General features: G+C 45.4%; 1 protein-coding gene across 1 annotated transcript in view; it reads left to right on the forward strand.

The window, feature by feature from the left end:
- Positions 1-13,672: 13,672 nt before the first annotated feature.
- The window catches only part of EEPD1 (endonuclease/exonuclease/phosphatase family domain containing 1), a gene marked incomplete at both ends in the record, with an annotated part of 59,849 nt that continues 50,646 nt past the window's right edge, over positions 13,673-22,875 (forward strand). The window contains one exon of the mRNA XM_079538379.1: positions 13,673-14,526. Within this exon, the coding sequence (XP_079394505.1) occupies positions 13,673-14,526 (854 nt within the window). The remainder of the gene's footprint in view (positions 14,527-22,875) is intronic.

Consider the following 22,875-nt stretch of genomic DNA (forward strand, 5'->3'; position numbering starts at 1 on the left):
GACAGTTCTTACTGCTCTTCATAGCTGTGGCTTAGACCATTTCTTCTAGAGGACGCTGCCAGTAACTGTTGCATGCATTGCTGGCTTAAAAGATGAAAGAGAACTTGCTGCAGCAAAAAAAACCCCACATCATAATTGTGCACATAGGACCACAAAGCCAGTGAAGCCACTGAAAGTAAGCACATGCTGCAAGATAAGCAGATGTTTAAAAGCATTATTGCATGGAGAGTTATGTCCCATCTAGGACAAAGTCTTTCAGTTTAGCTGGATGCACTCTGTGATCTAGAGTGACTTCATAGATGGAGAAGGGGAGGCTGCTTTATGGAAGGCCCCTCTGTGTGGAAGAAATAGACCGGATTTCTCCTCATGTGGATTGTTTTCCTTCAGGCTCTGCAGCATGGCTATGTGTGAGCAGCGTACTGCATGAACAAACATAGCTGAAGCTGTTGGTTGCTTGGTTCCCCTTCGTCATGGGGCTATAGGGTGCCAACTTCCAGGGAGGTATTCCTATTTTAATTGCCTCTGCATTAGTCAGTCGTTTATCACACAGCAGGACACCATTATCCAGTGCCTGCTCTCAATTCTGTTGCGTCACCTCATCTAAAATTAAACTCCAAAATAAAAAGAATATTATCCTATTTGTTAAGAAGCAAATACTGAATAGAGGTTTTAGCTGAGGAGTTTGATGCTACAATTTGCTCTGACATAGTCAAGGATAAAAAAAGTTACTAAGAAGCCTTCTCATAGCTAAGCTTTTTATCTGAGAAGCCTTACGGTATATAGCTTTATTTTGTTAATATATTAATCCAAGAGTCAGGTGGTGAAGATTTCATGGTTTGGAAATAAAATTGTGAGCAATTATTCAAACGCAGTCCATGCCCATGTCAAAAGCTATTGCAGTAATGTTTTGTTTTCATGTCCATGCAGAAATTCCAATTTGTGGATATTGCTTTGAAAAATCCAAGAGCAAGCAGGGGAGGGTGGTGAAGGAGAGAAATATTTTCTTTGATGCACACAGAATAAATGCAGTGTCTGGATGATGTATCTCAAAACAAATAGTTCTCAACATTTTCTTTCCTGTCTGGCTTGACTTTACAGCATCGTCTGCACATAACATATGCAATGGAGTAGTTCCAGGGCTAAGGGAAAAGCCTGAGACATTTCAGGCTCTGTGTCCAGGCGCTTCATTTTATTCTCTAGGTTTTCAGTTTGAAAAAGAAGCTAGTGACACTCCCAGCTGTAACTAAGGTGCTACAAAGAAAGACTTCTGTAATGATTCTAGGTGCTTTGATTAGAAAGAAACGGTGGTGGTGGTGGTGGGGACCCCAGCAGATGATGCCCAATCCTACACTGTTATTTTACTGTGGCTCACATCTGCTCCTTTGAATAGTATAGCAGTGCAAGAACCTGCGTTTTGTTCCATGACCCAGGATCATCAGTTTTTAGAGAAATACCTTCATTTTTATCTTCCCAAAGGATTTGCTTCCTGCACATCCTCTCCTGGAAGTACAGGGGATGTATGCAGTAGGTATGAATCTTGCTTTTGGGAAAAAATAAGAGGAGATGGCATGCTTTCTGTAAACAACAGAGACCTCTCTGGCCCTTCCCAGAGATCCATCTTCCTCTGCTCCATATGCCTCAGTCCTCTGGTCACCGCTCTGCTCTGCAATCAGTCCTTCCTGGGCTTTCTGCGCAGAGAGAAGGCTCATGAAAACTATAAACTCCTCAGCCCCACACAGAAAAAACATTTATTCTCAAATCTTCCAGGCCCTTTAGTTTCCTTAATATGCATTACCATCAAATAATTTCTTAAGTGAAGTAACTGAAAAACTGAAATCTCTCCAGCATAGAAACGCTGCAATACTCTGCAGTAGTTCTAATGCCTGAAGTGTCACTACAGAAGCAATGGGCTGAGTGCTGCAGTGAAGAGACAAAGGTTGGAGTGTTTAGTGTCTTTATGTGTTTTCCTATGTGCAAGTTCCCAAAGTTACAGCAACATATCTCTGGACCAGCATTTCCCAAGGAACACTGGGTCTTCTACAGGATGTTCTAGGGCTGCACTGATTTCTGGTGACTTACAGAGTGCATTTGGTAGAGCTTACACTTTGTAGATAACTTCACTCAGATTTGAGAGTAGAATAATAATAATAATTGCTAGGTGGCTTGAAGAACCAAGGTGCCAAGCACACACAGCTTCTCTGAGAAGAGAAGGCATGATGAAAGCTGCTACACCAGGCCTGAATCTGTCCTCCACACAAAATCCTGTAGCTCCTGCTCAGGTGGGTGCTAAGGGTAAATGGAGAGTGTCTGACAGTTCTGAGACCTCAGAAAAATGAGTTACTTCCATTGCAATTTTCATTGTCAAATAACATTCCAAAGACCAAAAACCACTGGAAAGAGCAGTTCAGTTTGATTCACCTCGGCTTGTTAAGAAAGCTGGTGGTGGGGCATTTAGGATGGAACGCACTAGATTTTTGTTTACTGCACGGCAAGAAAAGTGGAAACGGTTCTTCATCAGGAATCCAAGTCAGGCATTTATACGTGTGTGCTTCGGATCTGTCTGAGCTCTGAAATTCTTTTTTCTCAGCATTTTCCTGACATTTTTAGGCGTTAAATGTTAATGTAATTAAATGCTAATGTGACTTCAGCCTCTAACAAACACAGCATGCATTTTTCATGCTCAGAAAGCCTCACAGAAGTGTGGGAGTTTACTTCTTTTCCTTCAGCTTCTCAAGTTTCAGAATGTCTGTTTGCGAAAGGAACCAGTCCATGTGTACCTGCCTGTAATGCAGATAGGAAAATGCAGAAGAGCACTGTTATGGAACAAATGGTGGACACTTAAAAGCTGAAAACCTGTCCAGAGTGATGTATTGTATCACAAGGATATCCTATCAATGCAATTAGTCCTAATTTAATTATTTAATACAGATGCTACCAAGTGTAGTAACTGCAAGCTAGGAAGAATTCAGTTTCATCCAGTGTGGAGCAGAATTTTAATGTAATTTTAGTGTTTGAGTGTTTCTTCTGTTTTAGTGTTTAGCTTTAGTGTTTCTTCTGAGTGATGGCAGATGCTCTTCACTGTGGGAATGGAGATTTACTTGTCTTACATTTCTTTATACTCCGTGCTTCTGAATGGCAAAAACGTCCATCTCCTGAAGCAGAAGCAATAGTCATTTCTTGTGTTAATGTAATATACTGTGCAATGACTGTGAGCCCACCACAGTATCTGTGTTCTGTCCTTAAAGTAAGGACAAAAGTAAGTTAAGGGAAAACATTCTTGTTGTCAAGGATAGTATTTCTTACAAAACAGATGACTGGAGATAAATCCTACTAAAATCATTTGGGCTCTTAAGCACACACATCCCTTCCCATAGCAATCATAACAATAAAATAACATCAATAACAAAGCCAACAAAAGCAAAACCAACCAACCAACCAACCAAACAAACAAAAAACCCTCAATTTTTTTGCAAAAGAAATATTGTATTGTTTCAACTTGCTGCATTTAAAGCTCGCTCTTTGCATTAGAAAATAAGATTCCATCCACAAGATTAATAATTCTTTTGTGTTCTTTTGTTTCTACTGTTCTGAATTGATCAAACTTCTCCCTGTTCGGCAAAAAGAAATAAAATAGCCAGTCAATCTCTCTGTGATTAACCCCATGTATCATGCAGAATATAAACTCTGATGTTGCTGGCAGAAGGATCAAGTCCTCTCCTTGTCTAGGGGTTCTCTCTGCTGTTCCATCTCCAAAGAGCTTTGACTCAGATTTTGTAGATTTACTTGTGTGCTACTGACAGACCACTATCTTGATTTCTGCAGAACCAGAAAGAAAGGAAAGGGAAAAAAACCAAAAGATCCCACCTAATTTATCTGAGAGCAGACAGAAGACAAATAGGAATTTTTTACTTTTTTATTTTTTAATCCAGTTTAGATTATCTATTTTCTTCAACTATCAAAAATAGACAAGTGGAAGATAGTTAACCAGCTTAAAGTGGGATGGTTATCCCCACAGATCTGCCAAGGGAAATGAAACTACCAGCTCTACTCCACCCAGTCCTTTATTGGCTTCTCGCAGCAGGGCTGGCTTCAGCTCACTAAGAGCTGTACCAAGGCAACAAGTCCAAGATCACCATCTAACAAACTGTAGAATAACTCAGGGAGATCACGTAGAATCCCAGTTAAAGCAAAGACATCCTTCAGCAAGATGACCATGAGCAGTTGGGGAGTGCTGAGAGAAACCCCTGTTCCATCATCTGATGCTTCCTCTCTCTCATCCCTTTCAGCCATTCCTGCTCATTTGCTGCCACTGATACGTCCAAGACACAAGGAGCTGTAAAGAGCACAGGAATAAAGAGCAGGAGTGGATGTCAAGAGAAAGGCAAGTAGGTGGCACGGAGGATGGGAAGCAAAGGAAAAAATGCCTGGGTAACGTGGTACTAGATCTTAAATGCTGCTCAGTAGGTCTGAATTGGATCCTTTTGTGACACCATCATATAACACATGGATTTGTAAATGGAAGCCATGGGCAATTTAAGAGACAGTGTGAAGAGAGCTGCGTATCTTATCTGTGCACAGCTCCCGTGTTTAATCCAAAGACTGAAATATGTAAGCATTATCTGGTCCTACAAAGTGACATGGAAAGGTGAGGTGAATCCCTTTTCAGATGCTTTTTATTTTAATAGATGGTTCCCTTAACAGCTCAGATTTGTCAAATATTCAAGATTTTCAAGCTTGAAAGGAAAAAAAATCCTTAAAAGACCTTTGTTGTTGTTGCTTTTTTTTTTTTTTTTTAACAGTGATCTTGGCACAACTGTTTGCCTTTGCTGTCTGACACTTTCAGCAAGAGGCAATTACATAGACTATAGAGTAAATTTTGTTGAGATATGCCTTTTTCTTAAGAATTTTTTTAAGGTTTAATTCAACATTTAAATTGAGATTACAGTTAGCTTCTTTTGAATGTTCCATGCAATTTTGTTGGACAGTTTAATTTAAAAACTGTGTGTTAAAGAATGTACTGGGAAATTCCCAGAGAATGGGAGAGACTCCTATGTTGGTCTTTATGAAAGTGGCCATTGTTCTGTTGCTGCTGTTTAGTTGTTTTCTCGACTTTTGTTCGATTTAAGGTAAGATCAGTTCTTGTCCTGCCTTTTTGATTCCATGCACCAAGCCTGATCTGATTTCCTTGGAATCTAACTTTTCCTGAAATGCAAAGGGAAGAATGCACCTGGTGCTACTGAGGAACTTGCAGACACTTGAGGGAACTCGTCTCTGAGTTTTCACCTAAGTCTTAATATCTTTCAGTAAGCTGGTGAAATGTTTCCACAGGGCAGAGTACCCCAAATTACTCATGCCAGGACTTCTGCTTTGGCAAAACCAAACTAAATTCAAAGCTTAAGAACAGAGAAACTATAGCACCTTTCCTGCTCTGAGGGATTTCTTTTCTAACGGTTCTTTCATCGTTTGTTCCTGTGATACAGAATCATCATTGTGCCTTATACAATTACCAGCTTAAATCCAAAGGGAACTGGAAAATTTGTGTCACCTTATTTAAAGCAGTGAGCACAAAAGAATACAGACAGAGCAAAACTCCCTCCCCAGTTCTCTTCAATCTACCGCAAGGATAGCAAGAGCCACTGAGTGCTTGACTTCAGCAGAATTAGCCCTCTGAAAGCCACATGGTATCAAGATCAATTGATGTGATGCCATTTAGTGTCTCTGCCAACTGTCAGTATACATGGCTGCCTATCTCAACCATGCCCCGTGAAGGCCGTGTGCTGATACCTTTCATGTTGGGCAGCCTGCAGCTCTCCAGCTATGTACTCATTCCAGACGAAGTTGGATTCAGTGAGGGCAATGCAGATGGCACATCCTCATACACAGCATGCAATGGCAGGCTTGGGTCAAAAGACCTCATGGAACTGAGTCAATAACCATCAGGAACCTGCAGGCCTCTGCTGACACAAAATCTCTGTAGTGAAGTTCTCCAAAATTACTGGAGACCACACTGAGTTGTCTTTTAACCTGCCTGTCTAAAAGCTTACTATCCTGTGTTATTAGGAGTAATGCCTGTAAACAGTGACATGCAGTGGAAAAAGCTGCAGGAAATAAAAGAGCAAGTGATACCTGGGTTTGCTGAGAATCAGACTCCCCACTCTGAGCAGCATGAAAGCTGTACTGCATCTAGCAGCAACTGTGTGCTTAGTTTGGGTGACTCATACCTGGTTGATCTAACAGTGCGATAGGTAAATCTCATCCAGTCCGAGTCATCAACTGGCACCACTGGGATGGAACCTTAGTCACCTTAAGCACAGTCACTCTCCCAACCATTTCCCTCAGCTTATTATCCTTACTGAGTGTCCAATCTTCCTCCTGTCCTATCCTAGGAGTCATGCATCCCCTGAGGTCACCGGGAAGGTGACAGGGTAGGAACATTCGACACCTTGCAGCATCAGGAGACAGGAACTCCTGAATCATGGGAAGAGCACCCCGTGCACATAACTATCTGCAACTGTAAGTTAAAGGCAGACGTGCTCCATGACTAACAGGGGAAGAATGTGGCCGGTGTACCAGGTGGCAAGGGTGTGTGTGTGACATGGCTTTGTGCAGGGTGAAATCAGAATTAATCAACTGCGTGCTCTGGGACACCTGGGATAAACATTTAAAGCTAGTTTCACATTATGTAGTGAGACTGTTTTTAAAGCAGGAGGTTCTCAGAGCCATTCCTGATCCACAGCAAAGTCTGAGAATCTGTCCAAGGAAAAACCTAATTCCCATAACATTCAGCATAATGTGTAGAAATCACAGCTATCTTATATCTGCTGTGTGGTTTTTATATTGACCCATGCTTAAGAATGTACAGGGGGGGAAGAAATGAATGTCCAGCATTATGCCAGCAACAGAAGCACCCCACACAAAAGCTAGTGTACGATGGCAATGGTGACTTTTTTCACGGCTCTTCAAACTTTGGAAAAAACTGTCTGAAGTAGACAATTCTTGGCTAGGAAAAGGGTTGGAGTTGTGGATGTAACCTCTCCGGTAGTGTCGTGAACTATAGAAAGAATGCTGTGATGTCCTATGTAATTTAAGCCCTTATTTAGTCAGCAAACTCCTTACCTCAGGCTACATTCATGAAGTTTTGTTCATGTTCAACAGCACTTCTCAGTCCCTGTGATCCCAGTTAAGCTGTTCACCAGAGAATACATTACTGGGCATAAGCAAGGACTAGGATTTGGGCTTAAAGAAGCAAGATCTTCTGGGCTGTGGGATTTGTTTTGGGGGAGCTGCATGTTTTTTGTGACTGATGCAGTATCTGGCAGCTAGTTACAATTCACCAGTTCTCTGGCATGGTGGCTCTAAGCATCATATTTTTGGTGGTAATTATGTCATTGCATAGCTATCTTCCTAATCATGTCAGCAGACTTAATGAGATCAGCTAGAAACAGCCTTTGTTCTCTACCCAGTAGGATACACTGATGATTCCTGTTTACACTGTGAGCCTCTCCTGCTGCATCTGTGGATATAGATATCGTGGACTGTTCTTCTGTAGGCCTCTACCAAAGCTCATCTTGTCAGTTCCAGAACATCCGTCTCACCTGTGAAGACTACTTTGAGCCTTGACCCCACCTGCTTCAGTCCTTGAAGGCTCTGCGGCTCGGTGCCACCTGCAACCTTTGTAAGTACAATGTCTTTCATCGCCCTGTCATTTTCTGTCCTGTCCCTCAAGTCAGTTGACCTATCAAAGAATATAGTGAGGCTTGTGAAGCCACCCTGATGGTTTTTTTTAAATTTAAATCTAATGGTTTTCCATGTACTTAAAGGGTTGTTTATGCCACAGTCTTTCTGTGGTTAGGTTAGGTTTAATAGGCCCTTTATTTCCTGATCAGTACTGTCCAGCTCCAGGTGCTTGGGGACCTGCTTGTCCTAGTAACTCAGTATTGCTCAGCTTGGTTCCACATGCACTCTGCCACCAATTCCATCAGATGCTGCTGACCTGAGCACATCTGATTTCTCTAAGCAGCCATCCTATAGGAGCTGATTCTAGAGGAACACCTCTATATAATTCTTTATGTCTACATTTGAACAAGCCTGACTTTCAGATGGAATGCTATACCAGTTAATTCTTCGACAGCATGGGTTCACAGACATAGCACAGCACCATCTCGAATAATTCCTCTGTCTCTATGGGAATCAGATCAAACACAGAAGACATTGTAATGATCACGCAGCTAGGTGTCGCTTGTCTGAAAGGCTCCCCAGAGAAGTTCAAAGTCTGCTGGGAGTGGCTGAAGTCATGAAACCATTTTAATTGTTGGTGCAGAACTTGAAAAGTGAGAGACTTTCTCAAGAGAGATTTTCTCAAGGGAGCTGTGCAGAGAATGGAAAAGACTCATGTAAGCAAGATGCTATGTTTTGCATGAAAACTCTTACACAATGTATTTTCTGTTTCATAAACAAATGACCTGATGCTGAGCAGAGCTATGGATTTGCACTGGGCTTTGCCCTCTACAGATCTCATCTCAGTCTCTGGGGCTAAGGAAAAAAAATAATTTTACTTTGTGGACTTTTTGTTTTCTTTATTTTTGCTTCTTAACAAACAGAAGTTTACACACGTAGAGATAGAGGAAGGAAACAAGTCTTAGCACAAACAACTTGGAGACCTGACTGCTCCTTGCATATAAGGAAAATAAGGATAACCGTGTCCAAGTTTTGACTCTGTGAATAGTTTCAGGATCTAAAGAACAACTACAAAGAGATGTAGAGACTGAGCTGGTTTTATACTAAAAAACCTCACCTACCAACAGAAAAAAACCAACACCCCAAATAGCAGAAGTTAATCAGAATTGCACTGGCTGCTACAATTGCTGCAGAACCACTTTCAGTTAAGGAGCTGCTTGTATGAGTTAACTGACTAGTGCTCTTGAATCTCTTTGAAAAGGCAAAACTGAACATAAAATGGATTTTGTTAAACATATTTTAAAAATTTGTTAGCAAGGAAACTACTGGTAATGTTTTAAGCCTTCATTTAGTAGAAGGCAATCAAGTACCTACAGGCAATGAATAAATAATACATGATGCAAAACAATTTCTTCAGTGAACTAACAAAATGATTGGGAGATAAGCTTCAATTTTTATCATTACTTCTGGCACTAAATATGCTTAGCTCTTGAGATGCATACAATCTCGCCCACATTTTTTTCATGAAAATCCATTCTGGGAGGAACCACTGAAACCTTGCCCAGGGTGACAACAGAGATACCAAGCTCGCAACTCAGTAGTTTTGACTCTCTCCCCTGCTATAATCACAGCAGGGTGATTTATGGACATTCTTACAAGAGATCTGCCCTACTGAGCCTCAAAGAAAACACTAGTTGTGATACAGGCCCACTGTATCCCTTGCTGGGGAATTTTAGGAGATGTCACTCCTGGAAGCCCAGAGCAAGCCAGCTTCTGTGCACGTGACCTTGGTGATTTGGCCTGGGGTAAAGGAAGGCCTACATTTTGAATTCCTTTCTGGTCCTGTGACTCAGGGAATATTCAAGTAATTAGCAGCGTTGCTTCAGATTCGGGGGATTGAGAGCCAAATTCCGCTGCTGTCTAAGGAAAATGAAAATCATATCTCCTAGCTCCACAGGAGAACCTCTCTAAGTGTCCTCCAGGATGAGCTGCTCCACCGTGCACCAATGAAAGAAAATAGTGGGCCAGTGGTTAAGAGCTCCTGTGGGAGGGAGATATCTGGGTTTCAGACCCAACAGCTACCAAAAGGAAGGCCTAACTAAGGCATAAAGATGAGTCACTTCTGCTCACCCTTTTGGTGTAGTATTTCTGGAGGATGTGACACTCGTAACTTGGCAACACAGCATCCGTGACATCACTTAATCTTTTTCCAACATTTGGCAGCCATGTAAAATGCCTTACAAGAAAAAGAGCTCACACCACAGACATTGCACTCATAAAAAAACAACAGTCATGTGGCTATGGCTATGTTCTCTGCTACTCTACTTGTCATCCCTTCCCCGGGGATTTTATTGGAACATGGGCTTATTTCAAGCAAATTTGATAGAGAGGCCAAATGCCTCAAAATACCAAATTCCTACAGTTGCTACGAAAATTAATGGCCAAGTAGAACAGAAACATCTGAGATAGCAACGCCATAAAAAGACTGTATATTCGACATTAATATTTTACATCAGAAAATAAACAGAGGAAGGAGCCATCAGAAATCAGACTTCCGAAGTTCCATTGCTCATGAAATTGCTAACTCTTACTTGTTATTACTTGTCTTAGTAACACTGCCTTCTGCCTCAGGCTCCTGTTACAAATGTTTCTGAGGATATTCTCTCAGAAGGAAACGAGTTATTTTAATAGCTCCTTTTAATAAAAATACAAACATTGCAGTTATTCAGTTTCCTCTTCAGGTCCTTGCCCATTAAGAGCCCAGTGTAGCAGGTCTGAAAAAACACTCTTTGGGTGGCTTCCTGTAAGCACACCTCTGTTGGTCACCGTTTCTTTTTCTGAGAACAAGACATGCAAGCAACATCTACTGAGAACAGCCCAGGAATAGCCAAGCACATGGGATTTTCCTTTGAGTTCTGTGATGTGTGATTGCTCCTAAGTGCCATGCCCGTGACTCCCAAGGGCTGTGCAAGCAAGAACTGGAAAAGGCACTGTTATTACATGGCAGCTGCTGCTTGAGGACTGAAGGCATTGAGCAACACTTCCTGGCCCCTTCTGCCCCTTATGAAAGTTTATTGGTTTAGCACCTCTGCAACATAAATAATGCATCTTGGAAAATATGAAGATAAGACTCAGATTTTAAGGCCATCTTAAAATGCTGAGAAGTCAAGACTGTAAAATGTAGAGCCCTCTAGGCTGATTCTTTACATGACTACAGTCAATAGACGTTGCTCAGAGGTATCTGCACCAACAGTATCTTCATTGTTTGGGACTTACGCAATTCCATGTCGTTCTTACACGTTTCATTTGAAGGCATGGGAGAACCTCCTTCTTATGACAAGTTTAGTTTGTTTATTTCTTTCCACTTTGAACCATTCCTACTAGGGAAGATTCCCGGAGCCAGAAAGCATATGACACTGCCCTACCATGGATTTTGCTATGCCTTACAGTGATATGTGAAAGCACTGTGTGCAATGGGTGATGGCTGCTACAGAGGGCCTTTTGCAGGCGTCCTTCCATCTCCCCTCCCTATGGAAGCCTGCTAAGGTGCTCATCAGCCTGGCTTCTTCAGTGCAGCAGAACGTGATTTTGCCAGCACTGACAAGATTTTAATCCAGACTTGTCAAGCAGCCAGATGCTCAGTTCAGCAGTAAGCTGCAGATCCTGAGGAATAAGCCACCCACGGCATTTTGGAGCCCTCCAACCTGTTTGGGCTGATGGAGGTTCAGGAAACCCAGCTCTGTGGCCTCCTGTCACATGAGGTGGTGTCACATGAGGAGGCTCCCTGCCAGCCTGCAGCAGCAGGCTGTGATCAATCACTGAGCCTGCGATTGGGTTGAAGATAAACCCTAACATCTACCTGATGAATTTCACAAGAGCTGTTTTCTGTTGCCTGCACTGGCTGTCAGTAATTTTTGCTATTGTTTTTTCAGTCATTTACTGGCTGCACCTGGTGGTTAGCTTTTTCATGCTAATGCATTGCCTAACATTGATGTCAAGCAAGTCAACTCAGCTCTTTTCTTTCAACCTTTAAAAAAATATAGACAAAAGCTGCACATCTTCACATCTTCTGACACTTCCCAGAAAGTACTAAAATGTGTCATAAGTTGACTCAGAGTTCAGCAAACTCCCTGCAACTTTCCTGTTCATAATATTGCCAAAAAGAAGCAGGTTAAAGGGCTAATGGAGTTGAATTTCCCTTACCGACTGCTGCACTCTGTTAGCATGGACCATACTCAGAGCAAGGTGATGGGACACCCACTGCACCACTCTGTGCTCAGCTTCGTCATCAGCACTGCAGCTGTGTCCTGGCACTTCATGCTGCAAAAAATGCCAAGTAGCTGCTGACAATAGAAAGTGCTGGACAAAAGTGGTGAGTGTCATTTTCTTTCTGGAGATGCTTCTGCTTCTTTCCAAAACGCAGAAAACCTGGAGCTGCTTGCAGGCACGGGGCACACCTCAAATGGATTTTGGCACTTCTCAGCTTTAAAACTTATTTAATGAGCCTAAATCAATTCTAAGCAACCTATGGTAGAATGCAGAAGACTATGTTCTCCACTGAGAGAACAGCTTGCGGAGCTATTACTGTAATAACATTGCCTCACAAAGAATACTCATTTGAGTGGTTAATTGTTTCCAGCTCTGCGCTGGTATCATCCCAGCAGAATTAGGCCCAGCATGACTTCTGCTGCATTGGCCAGTGTTATCGCAGCGCACAGAGCACTTTCCAGCAGCTGGGGAAGTATTTAATCACCTAAGCGAGCACTTTCACCGCTCCATCAGTCAGCAAAGAGCCAATGCCCTAATGCAGCAAGTACCCATTCCAGTAATGATAATTTGCTAACTCTATTGCTCGAGTGAAGAGAAGAGAAATGTGTGATCCGCAGCACAATATCTAGTGCAAATGTCAAAGCTGCAGTGCCCATGTGCAAGCTAAATGCCTGGTGCAGCTCCCTCCTTCACATCACATTCCCTTCCTCTTCATCCAAGAAGCTGCACAAATTCAGCCTTTTATTTCAGGTGAACCCAGACAACTTTCATTAATTTAGCACGGGAAATGCATGCTTAAGTCACCGTGGCAAGCAGCTTAATTTTAATGAGAGGACCAATGCAGAGCCTTCACACTGAAAACACTCACGCACCGTGTTCTGTCTGCGTAAAAGAAATGTACATGTACTGTCAGCACCGGGGTGCATAGCTGGCATCTGCAAGCACACATCGCTCCTTCTTTCAGCTTTCCTCCCCTTGCTTTTCATTACACCCACCGTCGATGTGTAGGATTCATTGACATTGCAGTCAATACCGCGTGGGCAGTATTCCGCCCAGCTCGCTTGGCTACAGCTCTGCTGCCAGCACAGCACGGGGCACAGCGCGGCAGCCGGCTGCGCATTAGAAAGCTTTAGCAGCACAGGCAGAAAATGAGTTTATTCGCAGCCAGCTCAGCCACACAGACGGTACGCAAGAAGGATTTCGGGGCAGGACGGTGGTGCCGAGTTAGGGAAACGGGCTGAGGCACGGCTGCTCTCCCAGGAGCGCTACGGGGGCACGCAGGCCTCCAGCACGCCACTCAGCCCTGGCCACGGCCTCGCTCGGCTCCCCATGCGGGGCACGGGCTCGGCCCGCCCCGGGAGGCGGTGCGCTGTGGCAGGCACCGCCCGGCAGCGGAGGGGCGGGAGCTCGCAGCGAACCACAACTCCCGCCGGCGGGGCGCGCGCGGCGGTGGGCGCCCGGGGCGGCAGCGGAGCGGGGCTGAGCGGCACTGCGCGCTGGGGGCGGGAGTGGAATCGGGGCGTTCCGGTCGCTTCTCCCCGCTGTCCGGCGAACGGCCGGGGAGCGTCGTGTGGTACCCGGAGGAGGAGGGAGGACGGGCTGTTGAGGGGCTGTCTGAGCGCCTTTTGGCTCTGTCCCCAGGCAGCGGCGGTCGCCGCGGGGTCCATGAGGCCCGGGCTCTCGGCTCGCCCCGGCTCCGGCAGCGCCCTGGTGCGGCGGCGGTGAGATGGGGGGCAACCTGGGCTGCCACCGCTCCATCCCCCGGGACCCTGCCGACCTGTGCCACAGCCGCAAGTTCAGCGCGGCGTGCAACTTCAGCAACATCCTGGTCAACCAGGAGAGGCTCAACATCAACACGGCCACCGAGGAGGAGCTGATGACTCTGCCCGGGGTCACCCGAGTGGTGGCCCAGAACATCGTGGAGTACCGCGAGTACATCGGTGGCTTCAAGAAGGTGGAGGACTTGGCGCTGGTGAGCGGGGTGGGGGCGGCCAAGCTGGAGCAGGTGAAGTTCGAGATCTGCGTGAGCAGTAAGGGCAGCTCGGCGCAGCATTCGCCCAGCTCCCTGCGGAAGGACCCGGCCTCCGAGCACCACCTGTCCGCCACCAAGATCAACATCAACACCGCCACGCCGGCGCAGCTCATGAGCATCCGCGGCGTCACCGAGAAGATCGCCAACAGCATCGTGGACTACCGCAAGGAGCACGGGCCCTTCAAAAGTATCGAGGACCTGGTGAGGATGAACTGCATCAATTCCTCTTTCCTAGACAAAATCCGGCATCAGATTTTTGCAGAGAGGTCCCGACCCCCTTCAACGAACACCAACGGTGGCCTCAACTTCACAGCCAAGCCGCATCCCAGCCCCACTTCTCTCAGCCTCCAGAGCGAGGACTTGGATTTTCCCCCTGGGGGCCCAACCCAGATCATCTCCACTCGCCCCTCTGTGGAGATGTTTGGGGGGCTGAGGGATGGCAGACCCGTGCTGAGGGTGGCTACGTGGAACCTGCAGAGCTGCTCCATTGAGAAAGCCAACAACCCAGGTGTGCGGGAGGTCATCTGCATGACGCTGCTGGAGAACAGGTAAAAGGCAGCATTTGTCCTGTTGGACCAGCTTCCCTTGGTCAATACCTCTAGGCTTTAGGTGCTGTAGTGCCCCATTGTGATCCTAGTACCTTCTTCCTTCTTGCCTTCCATTCCCACTCCTTGTGGTGGATCCCTGATTGAGTCCTGATGTTGGAAGGTATGGTGATTGTCTCTTGATAAAGCTGTTCAAGTCCTTGACAAATGATGAGCTAATGATGGTTAAGTTCATGTGTATTTATGCTTATTGGTTATGGTTGGTCACCGTGGGCTAGTTAGGGCTTGTTGCCATGATCAAGGATTGGTTCTGCAAAAAGTGAGAGCCTTTTGAACAAGTCACAGACTTTTCTTTCCTACCAGAAGCAAAAATGCTTTGCTTGGGGCTGTGACTTCCTTAACATCAGTGTTGGGGCTGCAGTCTGCTCTGCCTTGTGCCTACTCCTCATTAAGGGGGAGATCAAAAGACTTCAGAGCATGCCTTGGGCTGTATAATGAGCGTGGAATGCCACAGCTCGTCTCATGAGGGTGACACAGGTCAATAATGAGCAAGCATTCACTGAGTATTTGCTAAGCTGGAGGAGCTGCTCATCTGCAAGAGTGCTTAATGTGGGGCAGTTACTTGGATTGTCCCCGTGCCATGCTGATATGACCGGCTGCCTCTTCCTTCTGTGGTGGTGGCAGGGCGTCTGCTGGGCAGGGCTGAAACCTTCCTGCAGGCAGCCAGCCAGCCCAGACTTCACTGAGTTTAGAGACACTGCGTATGATCTGTTTGCAGTGTGGTCAGTGGCCAAGCTGACCTTTGAAACAAACTAGGCTGGTACTTCTGTTGCACAGCTGCAAAGCCAGGGGTGTTTTTTTGTAAGTAATTACACAGCAGTGCTGGGTGCCTCTTTTCCTAAGAACTGTGTTGCTAAACTCTCTGTAAGAATGCAGTGAAGATTTTGCTGTAATTTCGCCCTCTTCTTTTCACATATTAAATCTGTCCCAGCTTATCTGTTGTTTAGTTTGTGGCATCGAGAAACTTGCTTTTCTCTCCGGCTTCTGTTCAGAATCCCAGCTGGAAATTAGTAGGGTGACTCTCAGACTTCTAAATATGAGATTATGATGGGGAAAGGAAATGCTGACAAACCGTTATGCTTGGTGGTGCCAGGAGCCCTTTCCTTCCCTGGAACCGAGCTGCCATGCTGAATGATGGCTGTTGTCCATGTGGTCACAGAGGTCAGGCACGCTGGAAAGATGGTAACAGTGTTTTGGCATCTGGTGTTGTGGTACAGTGTCCTCAGTCAGGGACATCTCTGTGCAGCTTTCCTCCTGCTTGCTGTGTGGTACAGGGGCACCCGATGCTCCAGCAAAGGAAATGTCTATCAGCCTCCAGCCACGACAACACAGAAGCCAAAATGGAGCTGAGAGTCCAGCTAGGAGCAGTTAGATGTTGCACTTTCAGCTTTCGTTGGCTGTGCTGCTATTTCAGACACCCCACACCTCCCCCTTTCCTTAGTGATAGCTCTTCCAGTTGTGCTGGCTGAGGTGGTCCTGGGGATAAGGTCTCACGGAGCTGGGTATCAGGGGCAGGTATTACTGCTGGGGAGCATCCATCCCTTCATCCCTCCAATCTTAGGATTGTTTGGTTCCAGTTCTGAAAAAACAAAAAAGTGTCTTTGGTGATTTCTACTTATTTATTTGCATTAGGCCCTCCTCTGCTGAAGTGTTAACTGCCCCTCACTTCTGCATCTTCAGCAGGATTGGGGGAGAAGCACAACCCAAAACAATACATCTATTGAAAAAGACAGAGAAAGTGGATTACAACATAAGCCTGTGTTGGCCCAGGCTGCACACTGTGCCTGTGGAGTTTCTGATTTTAGCCTACATGTCACTTTCTTTCTATCCAGCGTAGCCAAGCAGGTACTCAAATTAGTGAACACTCTGAAACTCTGAAGGATCTCGATACAAGTAGTTTTTTCTTGTTCCATTCAATTGCACAAATACGCACTGTACAATTGTTTTCAGTACTTGACCACGCTTCTGATAAGCTGAAAAGAAAAGAGTGAGTGATGTACATCCACAGACAGGCCTGTGAAAGCTTCCTGGGAAAGTCAATGTGGGAACAGAAAAATCAATACAGTGCAGGAAAGAAAGTGTACATGGGAAGAGTTTTACTCAGCACCTCAGGGAGGAGCAGGAAGGAATTTCCTCTTGCTTGTGTTGTGTTGCTGAGGTCCATGGAGCTTTGCTGCTGTTAGAGGCTTTGCTGAAATCAGAAGCAGCCTCCTGTGCACATGAAGTCCATGTTCACCCAGCTACAGACCCTGGAAGCTGATAAAATGGCCTGCAAACTAATCTTTGCCCAGGTGAATTGCCTCCAGTTGATAATTGGCAGGGAAAACTCATCTCCTTTAGTTAGGAACACATTGGTGCTGCACAAGGCTTCCCAGTGCTTTGGCCCAACACAATCAGTGTGCTACAGAAGGTGCGTGCTTAAGGTGCTCAGTGGATGGTCATAGCAGGGAACTTCAGCGGCAAGCTTTTCCTGGTTGATCTGAAGTCTGTTTAGCCTGACAGCTTAGCTCGTAAGCGTGCTGCCTTTTTGCTAATGCACTTTGTACCTAAGTCATGCAACTCTGTGTGGTCTCAGGGGCTGCTTGCTGGCAGCGTAGCTCCTGTGTGACAGCCTGCATTTCTTACTTTCTAAACCCAAGAACATGCAGCAAGTCAAGAAGATAGATAGTCATAAATAATGTGTAAAGAGCAGTGAAGAATCTTAATCTGAGCTGTAGATCTCTGTACAAGAGCTTTCATGACAGTTGAAAGGCTGGTTTTTTGTGCTTTTAAATATGTATTTTTAAATTTTTCTTCATCCCCGTTCACTTCACACAACTTTGAGACTTCTTGGACTTCTTTCAGGCACTAGCAATGGGAAAAATTGCTGCTCATTTCCAGGTGAGGCTGGAAGATGAGGATTTCTTCAAGCCCTGGGCAGCTTTGCACTGAAAGAACGGTGTTGCAGGAAAGGAAAGAAAGAATGCCCTCATTTATTTAAGACAAACAAACCAAAAAAAAAAGTAATCCGCTGAAGGAGGGGAAAAAATAATCCACACATTCCCAAAAGTGCTAAATTTCTTAAGAATAGCAGCAGGAGGAATGTATACCAAATCGGTAAGTATGACTACTACTGCTAAGCTATTTTGAAATGCATCACTGCAGTGCAAAAATAGAGAAATACAGCCCTACCCTCACCCTCCTTCTTACTTTACAAGGATCTATGTTTATGACCGTTTGGAGTGGAGGAATGAGGTATTTTCATTCAGAGGACTGGAGAGTAATTTTAGAAGAGATTAACGTGATGAACATGGAGGCGAATGTGACAAATTGGATTAAAGTATCAAATGTGGGTGAAATTGTCCAAACTCATGGTATTTCTTGCAGGTATGGTACAGCAAACGTGGCACTTGTTTAAATCAGGGGCAGAGCTGACCTTCCTTGCTGCTAGCAACCCTTGGATTGGGGAAATGTCAACAATGGTTTATACTCACCTCAAGAAAATGTAGTGTTAGGGTGGCATGATCATGACAGACTACTGAGGTCAAATAAAATGCAGTGAGATTCCTCATACGGAGAACAAGCAGCCCCAGAGAAGATGTTTTCTCTGGCAGAGGTCAGGAGAGGACCAGGAGGGCTATCCCCTCACCTCAGGTCTGCAGTGGGGGGAAGATCTCTTTCCATTCTCAGTCTGTACCTGTCTCAGGCCTGTCCCTCCTGGCCATTCAGACTGAGTGTTAGGAAGAGGTTCCTCAGCAGAGTGTGAGCACTGGAACAGGCTCTTCAGAGCAGTGGTCACAGCTGCTGCTGGAGTTGAAGGAAAGTTTGGACAGTGCTCTCAGACGCAGGATTTGATCTTATGGTGGTTCTGTGTGGAGCCAAGAGCTGGGCTCTGAGATCCTTGTGGGTCCCTTCCAGCTTGGGATATTCTGTGATTCTTGATTCCGTCACCTGAACTCATGATTGCCATGATATCCATGATTGCTGTCTAGTTCGTACGTGCCAGGAGCGCCTGCTGTGTGACTGCAGCACTAAACATGACACAGGTACATGCAGCACCAGCTGATGCACAGAGCACGCTAGAGGTGCATCCTCTAGTTTAATTACTTACTTGAAAGCATGCTGGAAGCCAAGGGCAGCAATTAGCTGCGCACGTTTCGCAGCACATTTTCTGGGGGAGGTTTTCTAACTGGTTTGAGTTATACTTTTTAATACTGAGCGGTAACCTTATGAAGACCTTTTTTTTAAAAAAAAAAAAAAATTATAGTCATGCTTGTCAATTCAAAAAATGCAAATTGACAGAGAATCTGAAAGCCTTTTTTTTCTTTAAATAAAAAATATACATATGGTAGGAAGATGGTGGAGCATCAGACTGCTAGGTCTTGGGCTCATGTTGTATGGAGCACAGCTCTTGTTCCTTCTTGTCACAGTTATCTCTTCCTGATGCTGAAGGGATCTGCAATAAAGCCTTAATGTGTGTTGCGCTGATTGCCGTAGAGTAACAAATACAGGTAGCAAAGTAAGGTTTGTACTTGCAGAGGTTTCCCTCTCTTGGCTCCATTTCCCTGAGGGTTGGTGTCTGTGTTTCCCTTGTGGAGTTCTTCAGCCCCCTGCCCCCAGCTCTGTAACCCCCAGCTGGCCATTTTCAATTTGTCATGATGCAGTCAGAATGATGGGAAGGGAACCTGTCTCCAAATACACAACTTTGCTTCTGCTTGCAGCAGGGTCTGGTAGTAGCAGCAGTGTCCATACCTGCATGCCTCGGAGGCTCTGCATTGGGCTGCCTTTGTAATTTCTCTCTGTCATGGTGACTCTCAGTGACCCAGCATAGCCCCAAGGTATCTCTGCTCCATGTCTCTTTCTGGGTCTGTTTGGTTTTCCTCTATCAAGCTAATGCTGTGCTGGGGCCCTGCCAAGAATAATTCCCCTGCAATAAAAGAGCAGGAAAGAGGCCCTACTCAAATAACTCGGCTGTGCTAATAAGTCTTAAATTGCGAAAGAACAAATACACCCTCCCCTCCTTATGTAATGTGTAGGAAATCCTGCCTCCTGCTATCTCAGGAAAAAACGTGAGAATAAAGGAGTTTTTTAGATATCTTCTAGGGGTGCTTTGCAAAGTGTTTTTTTTAATGGACGCTAGAAGTACAGAGGCATGTCATGCCATTAATTTGCACTTTCTAAGATGAAAATAATGGTGTGGCAGAACTGACTGTTGCTATTTTGCCCTCAATCTATATGAGCTTAGCAGGGTCACTTTTAAAGAGTGATCTGTGCATTTGCTTTACTTCCACGATTGAGCATCTGAATGCATTCCTTGAGCATCTGTGCAGCTGTATCTCAACAGCTACTTTTACCAGTATACCCTTTAAAGCTAAGAATGTGGCTGGAGGAGGGGTATAGTTAAAGGTCAGTTCTTCAATGTAAAAGAAAACCAAACTTTCTCCTGTCTTTTATTCTAACCTTCCTGAGACACTGCAATTTGTCCCAGAAAGCCTGACTAGAATGGGATGGATCAGGGAGGCAAGCATTTACTTCAGATGTATAAAATTTCCAACATGTGTACTTGATACATCTGGCATCACTTAATGTCTGCATAGTTTCACTCGATGCCTTCGGGGCTTTGCTGCCCGTTTGTTGCACGTCACTGGATTCAAGTTAAGGATTGCAGGTACTTTAGGAAAGCAGAGCTGCCAAATTACTCCTGCAGATTCTGCAGGGCTTGCTGGATCCCACACAGCAAACATCAGATGGATCGGCTGATTCGTGGCAGTCGATCAGCACCCGATGTTCTGCTGCCTGCTTCAGGGCCCGTGGGGCTGTGACCTCATCCTGCTCAGCTTTTCAGAGATGTGCTGCCCCACCCAGCTGCAGGAAGCAGAATAGTGCCAATGTGCAGGGCTGCATCCTGTAAGAAGAAATCTAGATCGCTTTCTGACTCTACTGCAGTTTCGGAGCTCACAGTACAGCCTCAAGAGCAGCGGATTTGTAGCTTTGCCTTAAAAAGAGCAATAGGAGCACTCCTAAAGTCTAAAGATGCTGCCGCTGTTGTCTCACCAGGAAAAGGGGGAACGCAAACCCGGGGGCCACAAATAAAGCCATTAAATACTGCAGATCTGTGTGGGTGGAATCCCACTCAGCCCTGCCCAGGCGAGGCAAGACTGTCTCTGCGGAGGCCATCTCCAGCTGCATGAGGCTGGGGCATTCTGAGGAGGCTGGTTCTAGGGCTTCAACTCTTCCTGCTGCCGGAGCTCAGTTCTCATGTGGCGGTGTGAGGAGGGCCCTGCAGCTCTAGCCTGCAATTAGCGCTGCCTAGAGTTGCTGGGAGCCCTGCCCAAACAGTGATCTCCAGGCTCAGCCAGATGAGCAGGAAGAAGTTGATAGGGCACAGATTATAGCATGTCTATTACTTATTTTTAAGTGGTATTGTTCTTGGTGGCAGTGCAGGTGTAAGCTGACATATCGAGGCACAGCATCACCGTGAAGTAATTACTACAGGCTGCAGTTATTTCTCAGTGCTTTTGCGTGGAAGGGTGATGGAGGCAAGAACTGTGGCAGCATTAATAATGGTGGTTAAAAATAGGAATGCAGTAGCTTCTTTGTCTCCAGATTCTTTAATTTTTATTTTATTTTTTTCACAAGGGGGGATGGTGCCAGCTGGGATTCAAGCACTAATCCATTGCAGGATGATACTGCTGGTGGCAGAGCATCCAAGTGCTTGGTGGCAGCAGCAAGGTGCAGGTGAGAGCTCCATGCCAGAGGTGGGGATGGCTTCCCCTTGCCCAGCGCTCACCCTCTCCTTCTACCTCTCTCCTGGACAGCACATCCACTCCTTGCTCCTGACTGGTATTGCTTTCAGACATAACAAGTGTCATAGAGTAGCTGGGAGAGTGAGTGCTGCTGACCTAATTTCCATCCTCACAGTGTGGAGGTTTTAAGGGCAGGAGCAAGACTTCAGCCCTGCACTATTATTTCCACTATTGGTGGAAATAATACCAGTAGAGGCTGGTAATAAAGAGGTTACTGGAAAAAAGTGATTGAGCTGACTGCACCCATGTGTGGGCAGATGTACTAGAAGTTGAACAGTGCATAAATAATAACAAGAAAAGTTAATTAGTATGGAAAAATGCGCTTGAGAATACATTGTTATAGATGCTAATAGTGAAATACTCTGGTTATTGAACACACTCCATCTGCAGTGGGATGAATCCAGCAGATAGTCCACAGTGTATTAGCATCATTATTATTTTCTCCCTACTCAAGTAGGGATTGCACTTCTGCATGGATTGTGCTGCAGGGCTTGTTGGCACATGCAAAATAAAGATGTAGTGATTGGTGGTAACTAACATGGCTTCACCAAGGGCAAGTCATACCTGATGAATTTGGTAGCCTTTTATGATAGAGCTACAGCATCAGTAGATAAAGGAAGAGCAATTGACATCATCTACCTGGACTTCTGCAAAGCGTTTGATGCTGACCTGCATGCCATTATGGTCTCCAAATTGCAGAAAAAGGGATTTGATGGATGGACTGCTCCCTGAATAAGGAATTGGCTGGATGGTCACACTCAGAGAGTTGTGGTCAACGGTGCAGTGTTCAAGTGGAGATCATTGATGGGTGGTGTTCTTCAGGGATTGGTGTTGGGTCTGGTGTTATTTAACATCTTTGTAGGTGATATGGACAGTGGGATCAACTGCACACTGCAAGTTTGCAGGCAACACCAAGCTGAGTGGTGCAGTTGACTTGTTAGAGGGAAGGGATGCTATCCAGAGGGACCTGGACAGGCCTGAGAGGTGGGCCTATGCCAACCTTGTGAAGCTCAACAAGGCCAAGTGCAAGGTCCTACAACTAGGTTAGGGCAATCTCAACCACACGATACAGATACAGGTTGGGTGGAGAGTGGCTAAAAGCAGCCCTGAGGAGTAGGATTTGGAGGTGTTGATTGATTAAAGACTCAATATGAGCTGGCAGTGTGCGCTTGCAGCCCAGAAGGTCAATTGTATGCTTGGTTGCATTAAGAGAAGTGTAACCAGCAGGACGAGGGAGGTGATTCTGCCCCCCTCCTCTGCTCTTTTGAGACCTCATCTGGATTACTGCATCCAGTTCTGGGGCCCCCAACACAAGAAGGAGCAGTTGTTGGAGCGGGTCCAGAGGAGGACCACGGAGATGAACAAAGGAGCACCTCTGCTATGAGGACAGGCTGAGAGAGCTGGGGCTGTTCAGCCTGGAGAAGAGAAGGCTCCAGGAGGTCCTTATAGTGGCCTTTCAGTACCTGAAGGAGGCCTACAGGAAAGCTGGGGAGGGAATTTTTATAAG

The sequence above is a fragment of the Tetrao urogallus genome (assembly GCF_951394365.1).
Source record: "Tetrao urogallus genome assembly, chromosome: 7".
Lineage (NCBI taxonomy): Eukaryota > Metazoa > Chordata > Aves > Galliformes > Phasianidae > Tetrao > Tetrao urogallus.